The sequence below is a fragment of the Myodes glareolus genome, chromosome 5 (genome assembly GCF_982192425.1).
Source record: "Myodes glareolus chromosome 5, mMyoGla1.1, whole genome shotgun sequence".
Classification (NCBI taxonomy): domain Eukaryota; kingdom Metazoa; phylum Chordata; class Mammalia; order Rodentia; family Cricetidae; genus Myodes; species Myodes glareolus.
In genome coordinates this window covers 46,962,620-46,982,296 of record NC_142030.1, presented here as the reverse complement: position 1 = coordinate 46,982,296, position 19,677 = coordinate 46,962,620, and the positions used below count along the sequence as shown (strand labels likewise).

General features: G+C 40.8%; 1 protein-coding gene across 5 annotated transcripts in view; it reads left to right on the top strand.

Annotated features, from left to right (window-relative positions):
* Ngly1 (N-glycanase 1) overlaps positions 1–19,677 on the top strand; it is a 48,056-nt gene that overhangs the window by 26,992 nt on the left and 1,387 nt on the right. For 4 of the 5 annotated variants that reach the window (XM_085687902.2, XM_085687901.2, XM_048421449.3 and 1 more), the window contains 5 exons: positions 2,047–2,168; positions 3,530–3,675; positions 4,987–5,097; positions 7,367–7,531; positions 12,169–12,354. In XM_085687902.2, the coding sequence (XP_085544028.1) occupies positions 2,047–2,168; positions 3,530–3,675; positions 4,987–5,097; positions 7,367–7,531; positions 12,169–12,354 (730 nt within the window). The remainder of the gene's footprint in view (positions 1–2,046; positions 2,169–3,529; positions 3,676–4,986; positions 5,098–7,366; positions 7,532–12,168; positions 12,355–19,677) is intronic. The other variant, XM_048421453.3, reaches the window with a different exon arrangement.

Below are 19,677 nucleotides of genomic sequence, written 5' to 3'. Positions count from 1 at the left end.
GGCAGAAATTTGTTTTGATTAGGACTTTCCCTGTCCCAGTCTTTCATATTGACTCAATCTCTGCATTTTTGTTTTGTTTTGTTATGTTTTTCTTGTTTGGTTGATTGGTTTGGTTTTCTGAGACTGAGTCTTTCTGTGTAGCTCAAAAATGATCCTCTTACATGCCAAGAGAATACATGTGTGCACCACTAGGCCTGTTTTAAAATTGGGAAATTAAAATTTTCAATTCACTTTTTGACTTATAAGCCTTTTATTAGATTTTCTTTCTTGTGGGGAGGGTGGGCATTTGAGACAGGGTCTTTCTATATAGCTCTGGCTGTCCTGGAACTAGTTTTGTTGACAAGACTGGCCTTGAACTTGTGGAGATCTGCCTTCCAAGTGCTGGGATTAAAGGCGTGTGCTACCACCACCCTGCTTGTTAGATATTTTTAGTAGGCAATACTTAGGAAGTTTAGTTCTGTTGCCCACTAGAAAGCCTGTTCTTTTGGGACTATAGGACTCAGTTTTGTCCAATTTGGAACCCACCCCTACATTATACATAAAACAATATAATACCCAGTGGTTATCTAAAACCAGTTTGTTTGTTTTTTTTAATCTCTCTCTCTCTCTCTCTCTCTCTCTCTTTCTCTCTTTTTAACACAGCCCCTTTACATGAACATACATAGTTAAATCCCTCTCGGTTTTGTTGTTGTTGTTTTGTTTTTTGTTTTTTGTTTTTAGTATGGAGTGGTAATGGCTAGCATATTTATGTGAAGTTTATTTTCTAACTATTTTCCTGCTTTACTTGTAGATGTTATTTATGCAAGGTTGAATTAATAAATATGTTTTGGGGGTGTTGTGTTTTGTTTAGTTTATATTGTATCAGAACTAGAACTCAGGGCCTTGGTGTTGCTGGTGCAATGCTTTCCTATTGATCTAGCTCTTGATATAATCCATTTGACTTGGCCCAAGACCAGAATCCTTAAATTCTTCATTATACTTTAATGTAAACTTACATCTCTTTTCAGTTACGGAATCCTAAATCCATTTAACTTAGCTTAAGCAAAGCATGGGCTCAACTAGCTTGTCATTGCAGATCTAGTATTTCAGTCATGGCACCACTTCCTCTTCCTCCCAGGCCTGGGACTGACCTTTCTGCTCAGCCAGAGCACTGGGCACAGACCAGCAGAGCCTTTCTCAGTGCAGAGTGAGAAATCTCAGTGCCGTCCACTGTTTCAGTCTAGTTTTATACGTGAGTGCTGGATCCAAACTCCGGTCCTTATGCTTATGCAAGAAGTGTTCTTAGCCACTGAGCCATCTCTCCAAACCCTAATCCTCACAGTCCTACTTTTGGTTTTGGTTTTTAGAAACAGGGTCTCGTGAAGCACAGGCTGGCCTTGAACTCTGTATGCAGCCAAGAGTGACTCTGAATTTCTAATCCTCCTCCTTCTTCCTCCCAAAAGCTGGGATAGCAGTTTTACAATACCATGTCATCTATCAATTGAGCTAAATCCCTGGCCCTGCCCCAAGCTAAAATCTGTTGAGTAGCATTTAAAGCTAATTACATTTTAAATACAATAAGCTAACTTTCTTGAAAGAGAACTATAGAATATCTTCATCATATTTCTTAGAAAACCTGCCCATCTAAATCTTATTTTTCAAAATCATTGAGGTGAAAACTGCCCTCTCCACCCATCCACCTATGTCTTAGCTGTTACATGGCTTTGGCTTGTATTGCTTATTGATCCTGAGCATGGTGGTATGGATATTGCTAATTGGGGTGCTTACCTTCTTTGAAGAAGTAGCACCCATTTTTAATTAAGACTTAAACTGACTGCATATAGTGAAATTATTTGTGTTCATCCCTTGCTCAGAACTCTGCTCACTGAAAATAATTCCACTATTTAGCATGGTTCACAAAGACTAGCACAGTGCCTCATATAGGCTAGATGCTTTCATCAGTATTTTAAAACAAGAAACTAAGAGTCATATTTAGCGTACAGGTGATATAAATTCTTTTAGAGCAGGATTTTAAATTGTTGTCTTTGTTGTTGTTTTTTAAACCAGATATAACAACCCTGAGAAACTTTTGGAAACAAGATGTGGACGCTGTGGCGAGTGGGCCAATTGTTTTACGCTGTGTTGCCGTGCATTAGGGTTTGAAGCTCGCTATGTGTGGGATTACACAGGTACAGCATGTGGTAGGAGAGAGGAAGAGGCAAGATAGGAGAAGGGTCTATAGACTTGGAATTCAGATTAATGATCTACACCCCTCATTTCTTATATCAGCCTAAGTTTTCTATTCACCGTCTGTCCTATTTTGGGTGTCTATTGCTGTGAAGAGACACCATGACCACAGCAACTGTAATAAAGAAAGCATTTAACTGGGGCTGGTTTACAGTTTCAGAGGTTTGGTCCGTTATCCTCATAGGGAGAAGCATGGTGGCATGCAGGCACACATGGTGCTGAAGAAGGAGCTGAGAGTTCTACATCTTGACCCATAGGCAGCAAAAGGAGACTGTGAGCCACACTGGGTGTAGCTTGAGCATGTAAGACCTCAACCCCTCCTCCATCAAGGCCTCACCACCTAGTAGTAGTACTCCCTGTGGGCTAAGCATCAAACACATGAGTCTATGGGAGCCATTCCTATTCAAACCACCACATCTTCCTTAAAGTAAGAGCAATACCAACCTTAAAAGCATTCTCAAGGCTCCATAAGATGTTTGTAACACAGATACCCCTTTCCTGGGAGCTAGACTCTATCCCTCTAATCTTTTAGCATGACATTCATGGTAGCCCTGTTCTGCATGGATGGAATGTGTGTTATAATGTGCTGTAGAGCTCATTTTTAAAGAGGTTGCTGCAGGTGACATGGCCTATATTGCAGTCTACACAAACACTCCGAAGAAAGACTTGGTATTTGACTTGGTCTTCATTTAGAAGTGACTATTGTATCTGATTGCTTTCTCTGTTTCAGGGTTTTCCTTGTTTCCACTGTTGTTTTAGAATCCATGAAACTTTCAGCTAATAATAGTCTTCTCTCAGAATCAAATGTAGAACCTCAAGCAGAGTATGGTTGCACATTCCTGTAGTCCCACATTCAACAGAGGCTGTGGCAGGAAGACTGAAGCCAGCCTGGGTATCCACTTACCTATTGATGAGACGCTATTTCAAAATCAAATATAAACCATAAATAGCCGGCTCTCCTGTTAGGTCTCCTGGGTCCAGAGAGAGACTGTAGTGTCAGAAGTCTCATTTATCCCTCGCAGTCTGCTAGTTTTGAGGCTTTGCTCAGAGTGTTGCCTGCTTTAGAGCCACAGCACACATTACTTCTAGTTAAGACTTCAACTGAGAACATTTTAAAGAATTTCAGATAAAAATATCCTACAAATGTATGCATCACAAAATGTTCTCGCTAATTAAAGTTTAAATAATATAAATTAGCTTGTTATGTGATTCCTAGAGAATTACATACAGTTATCAGAAGCCATTCTTGTTTTATCAACTTAACTTCTATTTCTTTTTTCTTCCTCTTGCCCCACATGAATAGACCATGTTTGGACAGAAGTCTATTCTCCTGCTCAGCAACGGTGGCTGCACTGTGACGCGTGTGAAGACGTCTGTGACAAACCTCTCCTTTATGAAATAGGATGGGGCAAAAAGCTTTCCTATATCATAGCATTCTCTAAAGATGAGGTAGGACATAAGAGAAAGAATTCCAAAATATAAAGTTATTTTAAAGTGTGTTCGACATACAGGTCACATACATTTGCCGTGTGCTGTTGAATATGTGTCATTTGTATACACCATAAACTCATGGTAATCAGTGTCTTCCGCTGTGGGTGGTACTAAGGAATGTTTGTATCCTTGTACCTACAGATGGACATTGCATGGATTTTATTTATTTATTTGTTTATTTGTTTGTTTACTGCCTAGGAATGGAATGGCTGGATCATTTGTCAAATTATTTTGCAAAGGGGTGGCATTATTTTATTTTCTTATCAGCAGTACATGAGACCTCCCCGTTTCTCCACACCTTTGCCAAGGTCTAGTGTGGTTTCACTTTTAAATTTACCCTGTCAGTGAGAGCATAGTTGTCCTTTCCTGAGGGCACAGTATGTTGGAGCTTGTGCTAGCTGTTCATTTTTCAAACCTATGTCTCCTTTGCTGATTTTCCCATTATGTATTTTGTTCTCATATGAGTTTTAAAATTTATTTTTATGTTCTTATGTAAGTTGTTTTATTTTTTAGAACTATGTGTTACAAAGATTTGCCTGGTGTATTCTAAATGATTTGAAGAGAAAAGATCATAAGTCAAGTTTAGCATGTTTTCATACAGAGTTTGCTTTTCATGTTGTATCTAAGAAAGTTTTGCCTACCTCATGACAATAATTTTCTCCTGTTTTCTTTTTAGAGCTTTTATATTTTTAGTTTTACATCTTAATGTAAAACTCTGGTCCAGTTGGAGTTAATTCTATTGAGATTTATTTTGAGCATCTAGATAATGAATTGTTCTGGCTCAGAGTGCTAAAAGATTGGACAGTTTCCTTCAGTTGTCCTTGCCATGTAATAATAGAATCAGGAGGGTGAAGCTTGCTTTGTTTAATTCTGAAGTGGCATCAGCTTTAAACAGAACCCTAGCATTCTGAAAGCTTTATCCCAGTGTGTTTGGCTGAAAACGTTACAGCGTATTCTCTGCAATGCTTTTCATTTTCATTGTTTACCCTGTCAGTGAGACAGCTGAGGTTGACCTTGAACTTGTGTTCCTCCCTCAACCTCCTGAGTGCTGGATTATAGTTGTAACCCTCCATACTCATCTTTATTTATTTTTTTTATTTTTTATTTTTTATTTTTAATTGAGCAGTTCAGCCCTGGTTCTAAAATTCTAACAAAGAAGAGGTTTTCTTTGAGTTGCATGGAAGAATTTATTGCATTGTAGCTATTTTTTTAAAAAAATAAAGGATCGGTGTGATTTTGTTAAATACTCTGTTCTGTGATTGGTTCCAGGTAGTTGATGTCACCTGGCGATACTCTTGTAAACATAATGAGGTGATATCCAGGAGGACCAAGGTTAAAGAAGAGTTACTTCGAGAAACCATTAATAGGCTTAATAAGCAGGTACGTGGTGGCTGTCATTTTACAGAGGACATTTGAATCATCAGAAATAGCCAGTTTTAATTCTTTATTTATTTGTTGAGACAAGGTCTCATGTAACTTTGACCTCAAGTGCTAGGCTAATCTGAGCAACACCAGTGCCTAGTTTTTAGAATTTTCTTTTATTCTTTGACAATTTCATGCAGTATATTTTGATCATGTTCACCATTCCACCACTGTTCCCAGATCCATGCTACTTCCATACCTACCCACCCAACTTCTTATCCTCTTTTTTATTTTTTGTGTAATTTGTGCTGCCCAAATACTCTTGCATTTGAGGCCTGGCCTGCCTGGAGCTTGATCTGCCTGGAGTCACACCCTTAAGAAAACCAACTTTCCTTTCCCAGGAGCCCCTTAACAAGTGGTGGGCACACCCACCTCCCTGCCTCCTTCCTGGGGTTTTATCAGACATGAGTTTTCACAGCAAGTCTTGGGCATCTGGCCACAACTACTATGAGTTCTGTATATGCCCTGCTGTGTCTCTGCTGACAGTCACTCATCCACAGTTGATCCCCAAGGCTTGAGGGGAAGGGTGTGCTATAGATGTCCCTCCCACTGAGTGCTGAGAACTCTGCAGTCTCTGCATGTTTCTATATGCAGAGGATGGAACCCAAGGCAAACAGTTTACCACCTGAGCTGTCTCCAGCCCCCACTGAAATTCCTAGAGCACTGGCATCTTTAGTAAGACTACCTTAATAGACCAGTGTGTCTGTCTATTCATGGAAATTTGGAAAGTTCATTCAAGTATTATGGGTGTTTTATGTTAAATGTCACATTGCTTCTCAGAGTTCAATAACACAGAATTTCAGCATTTGTGTATTTGCATGAAAAGGATGTGGTTGTGGGCTATGAGATAGCTCAGTGCGTAAAGTGCTCTAGGTTGAGATCCCCAGAACCCATGTAAACTACAACATGGTAGCTTGTACCTGTAACCCCGGCATTTAGCAGTTACCCACAGGTAGGTCCCAGGGTAGCTAGTCTAGTTATGATGGTGAGATTCAGGTTTATTAGAGGTCCTGTCTCAAAAGTAAGATCGAAAAAGATAGAAGACGATACCTGATGTTAACCTCTGGCTTCTACACATGCACACATGATAGGCACACATATACACACGCATATACCACACACACTACACATATTTGCAGTATGTCATTGCTGGGTCTGTTGGTAAATGCTTGTAATCTAGCAACCCTAGCTGTTGGGAGGCTGAGGCAAGAGGATAGTAAATTCCAGGCTAACCTGAACTACATAGTGTGACCCTATCTGAAGAAACAAAAAAATTTTGTTTAGTTATTAAACTGTATCTTCAATATAATGGCGCTCTTGTATTTGTGTAGAAATTTATATATAAATGTACCCACGTGTTCATGTATGAAAATTTCTGAAGTAAAGTATGGAATGGTTATAGTGATTGCTGAGGAAGGGAAGATTGCAGAGTCATTTTATAACCCTTTGGTAGGTGTGTATGCAGCTTTGTCATACCTTAAAAACAACTGATTTTGCTTTGCCTGGCAAGGAAAATGAAGCCATACACTTTCATCTGACTCTTGATTGGCATGTGTGGCAAGGCCTCAGTCTGATTCAGACTCACCTTTCAGTCTCATGAGGAGTTTTTAGAGACCCTGACCTGGAAATCTAAGAACCTGACTTTTTGCATTAGGTTTGATTTCCCCACTTTGACTCTGCTAGGAATTCTGTCTTGCATCTCAGAGCCTCAGCCCACATTTTATGCCTGTTTCTCAGCCTCTTCCCATGCTGCTTAATAACGGGCTAGTTGCTGGGTGGGGAAAGGGGTACAGTATGGTCCTTCTCATTGTCGCCCTGAATCTTCTTGCATCCTGTCTCCTTGGTAGCTTTCTATTTTATACACCGAATCCATCTCCCCTCATCTCTGTGTGTGTGCATGTGGGTGACCAGGAGCTCATGTCTCAATAGCTTTCTTAGCAAGGCCATTGCAATAACACACGCTAGTTCATCAGAACCAGAACACAAAATGCTACCTTAACTACATTTTAAAGCCACAGTAATCCAGGTCATGAATTGTTGAAAATAGGTGTTAAATCATTTCACAAAATAAAATACATAAAATGAGGTTTTCATTATTTTTGAATTTTCTAAGTAGTTTATAAGCACAATTGATTGCATCTTTCAAGACCTCTGAAAATATCAGTGTTTTTATTTTGCTTAGAGGTAGACTTCTGTATTTCCCTAAACCCTGATTTACTAATTACAGAGGCAGCTATCATTGTCAGAAAACAGAAGAAAAGAACTTCTTCAGAGGATAATTGTGGAACTTGTTGAATTTATATCTCCCAAAACCCCCCAACCTGGAGAACTTGGTGGAAGGGTGTCTGGGTCATTGGCTTGGAGAGTGGCCCGAGGTGAAGCGGGTCTAGAGGTACGTGCTCCAGTCAGATAAGCCAACGCACCTTCTTGCTGTACTGCAGTCATGGCTTTCAGAAAACCGACTTGTCAAGAGAACAGAATAATTTTCTTTCTGGGAGGTTTTTTGAGGGGAAAATAGGAGTAGGTTTACAATATGAAACAAGATTTAAATCTCACTTTCTCGCCAGGCGGTGGTGGCGCTTGCCTTTAATCCCAGCACTCGGGAGGCAGAGGCAGGCGGATCTTTGTAAGATTGAGGCCAGCCTGGTCTACAAGAACTAGCTCCAGGACAGGCTCTAAAACTACAGAGAAACCCCAGTCTTGGGAAAACAATAAATAAATAAATAAATAAATAATTAAATCAATCAATCAATCTATCTCATTTTCTCTTCCATTTAAAAGTAAAACTAGACAATTACTATAGTCCATTGCTTTAGTGACTAAGGCTTTCAGCATCTTCCTTCTATATCCTGTAAGAATTTGTAAGTAGCTGTTCCTGTTAACACTGACCTGTGGCCCTGGACACTAGGCAGGCTGAAGCAGGAGAGCTGCAGTACAATGTGGCCATGCAGTGAGACTCAACAACATGAAAGGGGGAAAGAAGGGCTAGAGTGCAGCTCGGCAGTCGCGTATTTGCCAAGCATGTGCACGTGTGAGGCACTAGTTCAGCCCTCAGTTCTGCAGGGAGGGTTGTTATCATGTGCTTCCTCTCTGGAAATGGAAGGAATAACACAGGGACTGATTTGTGTACCTTAACTCTCGAGTTAGGACCGAGGTGAAAGTCTGTGCACCGTGGTCTGTAGCAACCACTGAAACAGTGTGCAGATCACGCCTTCCCTAGGGAGCTGCAAGTAGCACTGCTAGATCATCCAGCACATACGTGATCCAGGAAGCTGCAGAGTGAAAGCCCTGGACAGGAAAATGATCCCTCACATATTGTTACCAGACACCTTAGCAATCCCAAACAAATTAAAGCTTTATGTTTTCTTTATGTAAATACGCCATTGTTGTAACCCATTTTTCCTATGTCCTAAAAGAGTGAATTATCCCCAATAAATTTTGTGTTTGATTTTCAGTTTATCTCATCATCCACAGTAGGCTGTTAGTAATATTGGTTTAGCTGTAGAATCACAACAGCCAAGCTCAACAAATAGTTCCGATCTCTGCTGACACAGTACAAGTTAGGAGCCTGAATCTAGATGAAGCTATTAAAGAGAACGCATTTAACTCACAGCTGTGTTCAGCCAAAAGCGTGGACATTATTTAGGTCTTCATTTCCTTTTCATCTTTGGGGTGAGTGTGTTTCCTTACATGGGTGTACACTGATTAAACTTTAAAAATATGAACTGGGTCAGAACAAGATCATTTTCCCCTTTTGAAAACTTTGAGAATTTCTCAGTTGATGGAGACCATCTTAGTGTTGTAGATTTAAAAAGAAACCACTGGCTCCCATTTTACAAATGAGTGTTCTAAAAGTGAGCAGAAAGGGGTGTTATTCTAAAAGTGAGCAGAAAGGGGTGTTAATCCTCAAGATATTTGGAGCTTAATCTCACAGTCATTTGGAGCAAGAGGAAAATATTACTGTATTGTTTTCTGGAAGGAAAGTTTTATGTTAACAGAGTTTTATGCAGGCTAGGAGTGATGGAACATGCCTGTAGTTCCAGCCCTAGGGAGGCCGAGACAGGAGGATCACAAATTTGAGACCAGCCTGATCTCAATTTTTTTATGAAATATTAATCTTACTACATGTTGCTTTGCTTCTTTGCATACATGATACATTCAGTAATGTATGCATTCCTTTCACTTTGACATTACTTATCCTTTATAAGAGAAAGCTTTAGATTGTGTTAGCATTCTGAAATACCTTTGAGAAAGCAGAGAAGAGAATGTGGCTTTGTAGAATTGCTTGTCTCAGTCTCAAGGTGCTGAGTCCCCAATACCAAAAAAGAGGGAAGAGAGATAGAGGAAGGGAGAAATTAGGAAGAGAATTGAGAATGTTAAAATAGAACTTATTAAAATCAAATTCTAAAAAATAATTTTATTTACCTTTTGACAACACAATATGAAGGTTCTGCTAGAGAATTATATTCTCTTTCATATATTAACTGATAACAATTTCTGCTATTTTATTTGAGATTAAGGTCTTACAGTGTAGATCAGGTTGGCTCAAATTTGCTATTCTCCTGCCTCAGTTTTTCCAAGTACTATGATTATGTTTGAACCACTACACCCCACTTAGTGCTACTATTTTACATTAACAGTAATACACACACATTATTATAATAGATATTTTACAGTGTTTATTGTTTCTTTTACCTGTTTTTACTTTTTAATACCAAGAACCTAAAGTTTAACCCAAAATTATACTCAGTATCTGGTGTGGGAGAATTGTCTGTATTCTGTCAATCATATTTTAATAAAATGCTGATTGGCCAGCCAGGAAGTATAGGCGGGAAAGCCAGACAGGAAGTAGGGGTGGAGCAAAGAGACTGGGAGTATTCTGGAAGCAGAAACTCCCTCTGCCACTCCTTGCCCAGACCACCGAAGAGGCAGCATGTAACTTGCCCAGCTGAGAAAGGTACGGAGCCATGTGGCTAATGTAGATAAGGATAATGGGGTAACATAAGTTATAAGAGCTAATAAGTAACCTGACCTAATGGGCCAATCAGTTTATAACCTAATGTAGACTCCGTGTGATTTTCTTTGATATTTGCTGGCTGTGGGGTACCGGGTAGGACGGAAACCCAACAAGCCGGCCCTCATGGTACAAGTATCTGTAGGAGTAATGAATAATATATCAAGATACTGACACAGATTACTGGTTCTCTACAGTGGCTGCTTTTGCCTTCTGGTGGCCCTTGGCAATATCTGCAGGCAGTTAGGGTGCAACATTTTGGAGAAGGCATGCTCCCCAGGACAGTGCCCATTACAAAAATCACTGTACTGAGAGTACAGGACAAGCCACACATCAAGATACATACAGACACAGAAGAAACATATCTGCTCTTCCAGATGTTTGAAGTATCTACTGATTGGAAGTAGAAAAGACTATTTTATTTTTAAATCAAACCTTGGTTTCCTTTGAATGAGAACATCAAATTTGTCTGAAATTTTAAGCTAAAACAGACTTTTATAGTAATTTTTACATGAGAAAAACACCTCTTAGACAAATTCCTAACTTATTGTATCAATAAAGTACATTTTAGTGAAATGGCTTAAGCTTGAGGCCTAAAGGATGAGAAAGAGTCATAAATGTGGAGATTCTAGACAGGGTGGCATGGGTCAGGGTCCTAAGGCAAGAATCCACCATCCTTTCTGAAGAACTGAGAGGAGAGCAATGTGGTGAGATACAGGCAAAGGATAGAAAAACCCTGAGACCTCATTGACAGGCAGCGACTGGTCACCCACAGCCTGCAAGCCTTGGAGAAGAGTTTGAAGTACTATGTGAAAAGTTTCTGTATCCGATAAACCTCTCTGCAGACTTAGTAATCCGAACCAGACCAAATCATACAGAATTAGAAAAACCCAGGTTTAATGGATACCAACACTGAAACTTATGAATGACTTTCCAGGTCCCCAGAGAGGAGGAGTCTTGGGGTAGAACTTCCACTTAAACATTTCAGACTCTTTGGATATATGGATGCCAGGGACTGAGGTGAAGCTTCCATCCGAACAGTCCAGGCTCTTTGGATATATAGACACCAAGGGCTAAGGTGAAGCCTTCACCCAAATATTCCAGACTCTTTGGGTACATGGATGCCAGGGACTGGAGTGACGCTTCCACCCAAACACTGGAGTAAGTGAAGTGAAGTATCCCAGTTGGGCATAGGGCACAAGCCTGTCTTAGTATTTGAGATGAGTAGGCAAGAGTATGGTGAGTTCAAGACCAGCCTTGGGCACATAGTATAAGACCCGGTCTCAAAATAAAATTTTAAAAAGGAAGAGAAAGACTATTGGTTAAAGAGAAGGGGGGGGAGGAGAGAGATCAGAGAGAGAGATGCATCCTACTTCATGCTTTTAGGTCGTCTGTGTAGAGCACAGATAGATAGAAAAGGTGAGAGTGTAAAGATGGTGGGGAGATTTGGTATCAGAGTCACAGACAGAGGTGGAGGAGTGGAGATGAGAAAAATGCATGAGCTTAGATAGATGTATTAGCTTTCCATTGCTAGGGAGAACCATCGTGACCAAGGTAACGTACAAATGGCAGCAGACGGGGGTGTGGCACTCAAGCAACAGTTGAGAGCTCACATCTTGATCCACACGGAGGAAGCAGAAAGGTCACTAGGATGGCAGGAGGCTTTTGAAGACTCAAGCTGCCCCCTTGACACACCTCCTCTAATAATGCTAATCCCTCCCAAATAGTTTTACCACAGGAGACCAAGTATTCAAACCCGAGTCTATGGGAGCCATTCTCATTCAAGCCCACCACCATAGATGATGAAAATTAAATTCCAACTCATGCTTTTTTCTGCAATGTCTTGTGCTATATCAGTATTGTACTCATTATATGTAAACTGTAAAATCTTTTCTGAGTTTTCTCTGGTGTAACACACTTGTCCTTTTCAATTTGAGTGTGCCTTTTATATAGCATCTCTTCTTTTTGTTTTCATGTCTCCATAGTGTTGAATATTGCATTTCTATTTTTTCAAGAGAAAGGAAACCCTGTTCATCCCTTCTGAAAACGAGAAGATCTCTAAGCAGTTTCACCTCCGCTATGATATTGTAAAGGACCGGTACATCCGAGTTTCCAACAACAATGAATACATCTCCGGATGGGAAAATGGTGTGTGGAAAATGGAATCCATATTCAGAAAAGTTGAAACAGACTGGAACATGGTAATTTAATGCATGAAACTGTTTAAAATATGTGTTATTATTTAAACAGATATACATTGCCTTAATTTTCCAGTTATATATAATGTGAAAGCTGATATAATTGCTTTTGGTAATTCTTTAAGTGGGAAAATAAAATCCTGTTCCCAACATTTTATCAAAATGCATTAGGGATTCTTGCACTTTTATCAGGGATCCTTCTTCCTGAACCAAAAATGGGTTTGGGATTGTTACACTTGTAATTTCACAAATATTTTTACTTAGCTAAAGAAATGGCGTAAAACCAAACAATAAAGCTTAGAATTTCAAGGTGTGCATGACCATAATGATTATGTAGTTGGTAGAAGATGGACATCTTCTGGAAAATTGTCTTTATCCTAAATCTCCTAAGCAGAAAGCAGAATGGAATTGAAATTATCATTACTCAGGAACTAGTTTGTACTTGCTGAACTGAAGAAGGCTCATGTTTCTCCCTAGCCAGCAGTGTTGCTAGGGAAAATAATAGTAGAGAAAATGATGGTATGTGGCAGAAGGTGCGGTGTGCTGAGAAGCAGGGCAGCTCTGGCACACTTCTCTTTTGTCTTCCACACTTGTGTGTTCATCTGCAGTTGCTGAGTGCCTGTTATATAGACCAGGCCTGCTTTCAGCTAGATGAATGAGCATGAGTCCCTTCTCTTACCATCTAACAGGGAAAACATAAACAGCCATCTTAACTACCATGCAGCATGCTATAATAAGGATGTCAGTGCATCGCTATGGAAACGCTGAGGTAATTAGCTATGGCTGTGGGAGTTGGGCAGATCTCCACAGAGCAGGCAGTATTTGAGCTGGACACTGAAAGATGAGTAGGTGTTCACCAAAGAGCAGGCACATATAGCCTGTTTTGATACGTGAATCAAAAGATAACACTATAGTCAGAAAGGGTACATTGTATGTGCAGTTAAGAGATGTGAATGGAGTGCAAAGGTCATTAAACAAAAAGCAGACGTGTCTAGTTGAGACATGCTTTGATTAGTGTAGAGTAGAAAACACTTTATGTTGAGTGAATGTGTTTCTGGCTATAGAATTTAAATCCTATAAAAATGTGTTAAATCAATAAAAAGTACTAGAATTGTGGAGAGAAAGGAGGAAGCTAGAGAGGGAGAGAGACTCAGAATAGTAATTGTCATTAAACCCTGTCTTTCCCATTTCGAGCCATCAGCCATCTTTAGTTGTTTCCCAGCTCTGTTGAATGGTAAGCAGCTCCCAGCACTCCTTTATTCAGTGATGTCCCACACAGCGTGTAACCTGTTTCTTACCTCTTAAGGCCATGTGCTTGTGCGAGATTTTCTAGCCTCCAAATACGTTGTTCAATAATATCTAAATTGGAAGGAACATAGAAATCAATACAAGATGAGTGCACCCTTTGAGAAGTATGTGAGTCAGTCCTTCACCTTTAAAAACAAGGTTATGGCTGCCTAGTTCATCTCTATGTCTGCCATGGTCCTTTCAAGTACGTGCTGTTTTCTCTGCTAGAGAAATGTTTTCCAAATTTCAGTAGTACCTGAATTAAGTGTTCTTACAGAAGTCACTCTGGCTGTTTCTCCAGCCTCCTCTTGCTCGGTGCTCTGCTTTGCAACTACTCTGTTTTTCTGACTTCTCCTCAGAACCTCAGCCACCCTGCCCTTTCTCCTCCTCCTCAGAACATCAACTACTCTATCCTTCCGCCTTCTCCTCAGAACCTCAACTACCCTGCCCTTTGCTGTCTCCTCAGAGCCTCATTTCCTTTCTGACTGACTTATTGTCCTCAGAGCTTGCTTAATGTCCAGGCCCAGCTAACTGGGACTTTCACGGTTTGTAGATTCTTTTCACTATGTGCTGTGCATCTTGTCTTCACATTTATTCAGCAGCTGTGTGTAAGAATTGACTTGTCTCTCTTAGAGCAGTAGCATCTTCAAGGTCTCCATTTCCCATTTCTTGCCATACTCAAGTATCTGATGGCTAATACATAGTCAGTGTTTACTGCAGCCTGGTGAGTGTCAGAAAGAGTGATTGAATATGTGGGCTGAATCTGCAGCCTTGAGTGCACCTGTTATCCTTTCTCTTTATCCCTGTAGTGCTCGGTGTGCACATGCTCACAAACTTTCCATCGATTTACACCTCAAGCTCAACTTCTAAATGTTTTTCCTGTCACTATACTCACTTGTGTCCAGAATAATTTTTCGTTTAGTCACTTTACACACATACAGGTTGAAAAAAGTGGTTAGCATTCAGGGCAAAATGAACAAAGAAACAGGCCTCAAGGGGCCTGTGACTGTGCTGGCTAGTTTATGTCAACTTGACACAAGCTAACATCCTCCAGGAGGAAGAAACCTCAGTTAAGAAAATGCCTCCATAAGATCAGGCTGTACACAAGCCATAGGGCATTTCTTAATACATGATTGATGAGGGAGGGCACAACCCATTGTGGATGTGGCCATCCTTTGGCTGGTGGTCTTGGGTTCTATAAGAAAGCAGACTGAGCAAGCCATAGGGACCAAGCCAGCTAGCAGCTCCGCTCCATGTCCTCTGCATCCGCTCCTGCCTCCAGGTTCCTGCCCCTGGTGAGTGCCTGCCCTTGCTGCTTTTGATGATGAACTGTTCTATAGGCCTGTGAACAAAATAAAGCCTTTCCTCCCCGAGGTCTTTTGGTTGTGGTGTTTCATCACAGCAATAGTAACTTCTAAGACCATGACCTAGTGTAAAAAGGATATGTGGACTAGCAATTGATTGATAGCATAAGTACTAAAAGAATACAAATCTCAGCTGTTGAAAAAGAGAAGATTTTTTAAAAAGCCACTAACTTCCTGATTCAGAAATAAGATGTGGGTAGGCTTTTGTAAGAAAACAAATGGAGAGTTTCTCAGCTTCAGGACACGATATGAAGCAGAGTTTAGGATCATGGAAATAGTGACTAGGGACGTACAGAGGTGGAAACATGGTGTGCTCAGGGAACAGTGTATGGAGAGGAATATGCAGAGCAGTGGGGAATGAAATTGGAGGAGCAGAGCTCAAATTACCGTGCAGTTATTTAGTCAGGAAGTATGGGGTGCTCAGGCAGGTGATACCATGATTGTACTAGTACCCCAAAGAAGTAACTCCAGAAGCTAGGGGTGGGATGAGTCAGAAATAGCACAGAAGGATTTAAATACAGAGCAACTGAAAGTGGATTCATTTCAGCAGTAAAATAGAATAACCAAAATTAGGATTCATGAGCAATACCAGTGTGCCAGTAGTGAATTAAGGTCCCATGAAGTCCAACCACTCTGCAGGGCATCTGTGGGAAGAGTGCCCACAGGGTGCCTGTGGAATGAGTGGAGAGCTTAGAGTGAACCTCAGCGGTCCAAGCTGAAGTTCTTCAACCCTCACTAAAAGCCAGAAAGTCTCAGCAAATGTTCTCAGTTCTGAAATCTCACCCATTGGTGTAGTTGGTGTCATGTACTTCACCCACAGGCTGTACATGGCTTGGTGTACTGGTGTACTTTCAGATGCCGAAAAGGCTGGGATGGGTTGCTGGAGGAAAAGCTCCTTGGTTTCCAGTTTTACTGGAGATCCTGCTGAGGTCAGAGAGTAGCATGTACCCCTTCAGTACACCCAGAAAGTACATATTAACATGTCCACTGGAAATGAAGCCTGTACATATAGGCAGAAACTGGTGTGTGAGGTAGGATGTTGACGACAACCTACAGGGCCACTGCTCCTGTAGAGGATGCAGGTTCAATTCCTGTCACGTCAAGTGGCTCCCAACTGTCTATAACTCCAGCCCCAGGGGGTTGGAATCCCTCTTCTGATCTCCACTGTCACAGCACTTACCACACACACACACACACACACACACACACACACACACACTATTTGGGAGCTTAGAGAATATTTTTTTCTCCTAGATAAGTTAGAGTTACTTGTCCTGCTAGTGTTCATTATTCATAGACATGACCATAATCAAAGGTCTTTCTATAAATCCTATATATTTAGTTTGGTACTTCAGGTTACCAAACTAAATATTCTTACCACATCCAAAAGTATCATTTCATCATTTAATTGGGTAAAAATACCATGGACAGAATATAGTGTATGAAAAAGAAATAAGAATTAGTATAAATAGGGTTTAGTTCTTTTCCATACTATACTACTTTAGTGTAAACACCCTTTTGTTTGCTCACAGTGTGTTGGGATTTTTTTAAAGCATTGATGAATTATAAATATAAACCCTAATGATTTTTAAGTTTTTGTGTTCTTAGAAGCTGCTACCTTTAAGACTAAAAATTAAATTTATAACCAAGCAGTTCTTTCAGGCATATTCACAGCTTTTATAATTCCTAAGTTACAACCAGAGCTATAATTGTGACCCAGAGCCACACAATTCAATTGAGGTGGTTTTTAGTGAGCTAGTGATTTGAGATTAACTTGACTGTCGATGACTGTATATGAGGCCCATCCATTAGACGAAACATGGACTTAGAAGTGTTTACTGAGATAGAAATGTCCATTTTTGTCTTCACTGCTTTCTCCTAGACTTAGTTCTTTCTGGGCACCTTTCTTCTGGTAGCCCCTTTGTTTGGCTTCTCTTTCTTAAATAACAGTCTTTAGTAGCCAGTCCCTTACACGAGCATTCAGGCTGTGACTGATCCTTAGATGGAGACCCAGTAGTTTAAATGGGTGAGACCAGTGACTCCCAGGGAGCACAGCACCGCCCCAGGGTCCCAGGGTCCCAGGGTCCCAGGGTCCCAGGGTCCCAGGGTCCCAGGGTCCCAGGGTCCCAGGGTCCCAGGGTCCCAGGGTCCCAGCTTCTCCTTACAAATAGCTACAGGAAAAACATAGAGTGGGAAATTGTGAACACCAGAGGGTGCTATAGTGAGGTAGTCCTGAACTTACATGAATTTGACAGCTCCACACATCTGAGCTTATGAACAGCAAACAATGGTTGACTATACATATCCTGGGGCAGGGTTGAGGCAGGATCTTGCTGTCTGGCTGTGGCTGACCTGAAACTTGCTGTGGAGATTAGACTGACCTGAAATGCAGAGATCTGCCTGTCTGTGCTGCGCAGGTGCCTGTGGCAGTGAGCCCAGAAGGGGGAAATCAGATCTTCTGCAGATAGAGACACCAGAAGTCGTGAGCCACCTAATGTCAGCGCTAGAAATGGAATTCAGGTCCTCTCTAAGAACAAAACATTCTCTTAACAGCTAAGTCGTCTCTCCAACCCCCATGACCATCTTCTTAGAGAAAGATTGTTCAATAGATATATTATCTCTAATTTACTAATTCTGATAACATTTCACATTAATGAGTATTGTCCTCGCTAGGGTTTCTATTGGTATGATAAAACATTACCAAAAGCAGCTTGAGGAGGAAAGGGGGTTCCATCTGACACCTTTGTAGTCCTGAGGGGAGTCAGGCAGGAACTCAAGCAAAGGTCATGGGAGCAGCTGCGGGGGGGGGGGGCTGCCTGCGTCTTCCTCCTCATGACTAGTTCAGTTTGCTCTCTTATACAGTAAAGACCACCAGGCGTGGGCCCTCCCACATTATCTAATCAAGACCATACTCCATAGACTTGCCTTCATGCATATATATGTAACCAGTTTATTTTGTAGTGTTAACGAAATGTGCTCCCCTTTAAGCAAGTGAATTTATCTAGCATTCATATTTTTTCATTAGAATAAACTTAAATTGCTAAAAATAAAAAGTGAACTGCTTTTCTGATTTTCAGATGAGATGTGTTTCTCAATACTTGATTTTTCTAGTATTTATTTTTTTAAAAAAACTGGCACTGTATTTATATATGCTGTTTTCTATTCTACCATGTTCTAGTCACTAGTAGCCTGGAGTATCTGGCACTAAGATTCTAACTGAGTTTTGTATTCACCTTACTCAGGTGAATACAAAATACCTCATCTATAATGTACCCCAAGTACAGCTTCACTTTCCAGACACTTTGTTGCAGAATAAAGTTTTCATCACTAGCCATAGCTTCTGTATGTTTTCAGATTTGTGTTCTTGAATTTTTTCCTACAAACACAGTTTAGAAACACTATCTCACCATACTAGGCAGCATTAGCTTCTGGTAAGTTATTGTTTTCAATCCCTTCCACATTAATGTGAACCATACTTATACTGTTGAATATGAACTAAGAGCTATAGATCCACATGTTTTTCTTTATATTCTACTTTCTTCTGCCATTTGGAATAATCAGGAAGGGTAATTTTCTCAATTAAGATTCCCTCTTCCCAAATATATCTACCCACAAGTAGATATCAACCCACACAAGTATATTTAACCTGGAGAAAAATAGAGTAAGTAGAATAATAGTAGTTTATTTCACCCAATTACAGAGACTAGAATACAAAATAGTACTTACATATAGTAAGACGCTGCCACAGTAGGTGTGACTCATATGGTCCTGTCAGCCATTTGCCCCATATTTACAAAGCATCAGTTATGTGTTTCTAAATGAACCAGTCAAATTTGAATATCTGCCCATTTGTGTGTATTATATAATTACATATTAATACTTGATAATTACTTCATGTTTATTAGAAGTCTCTCCTCATGAGTCCAGAGCCTGTAACCCCAGAGCACTTTTGATGTGGTTATATCAGACAGAAGCCTAGGAAACTACTACACTGGAGTGAGGAAAGGCTGGCAAGTCCGGGCGTGATGAGATTGTGAAGGATTTGGATGCTGAAAGTTTAGATTTAAGGCAAGAGCCTGGGACCTGAGATACATGCTAGACTGGGCAGATGTCAAGGAGGAAGTGAGACTTGAGAGAGGCTAGGACAGAGCAGTGGAGGCACAGCCAGATGCAAGTGTTGTCCTGTCTGGCTAGTGCAGCACAGTGAGTGAGTACTGGGCCAATAGAGGGAGACTCTTAGGCTCATGCCCAGGGAGTGTGGGTCAGCCTACAGAGGCCGAGGTATAGATGTGAGTCTCGTGACACACACAGAGGGCTCCTGTGGCAAGATAGACTGGAAACAGCCAGTGACCTGGGCTCCTTACACCGTGACTCTTTAAGGTGGGAAGGAGCGCTGCTTGTGAGCGAACAGGGCAGACCTGTGTGTCACCTTGACAGCTCTTAGTGGTGGCTGAGCAGATGTCATGTCCATGGAGAGACTGTGGCCTCACTGTAGGAAAGTAGGCCTGAAAATCCTGACTGAGGAGTTGAGTCCGAACTCATCAGTCATTTGTAAGGAGAATTCATACTCATCATGGCTCCTCTTGATGCTTCCTTTAGAAAATGAACTTCTAGAGAGACTGTAGTTGAGGGGACACATGTACTGTGATAACTTTCTGCATACCAAAAGATGCCA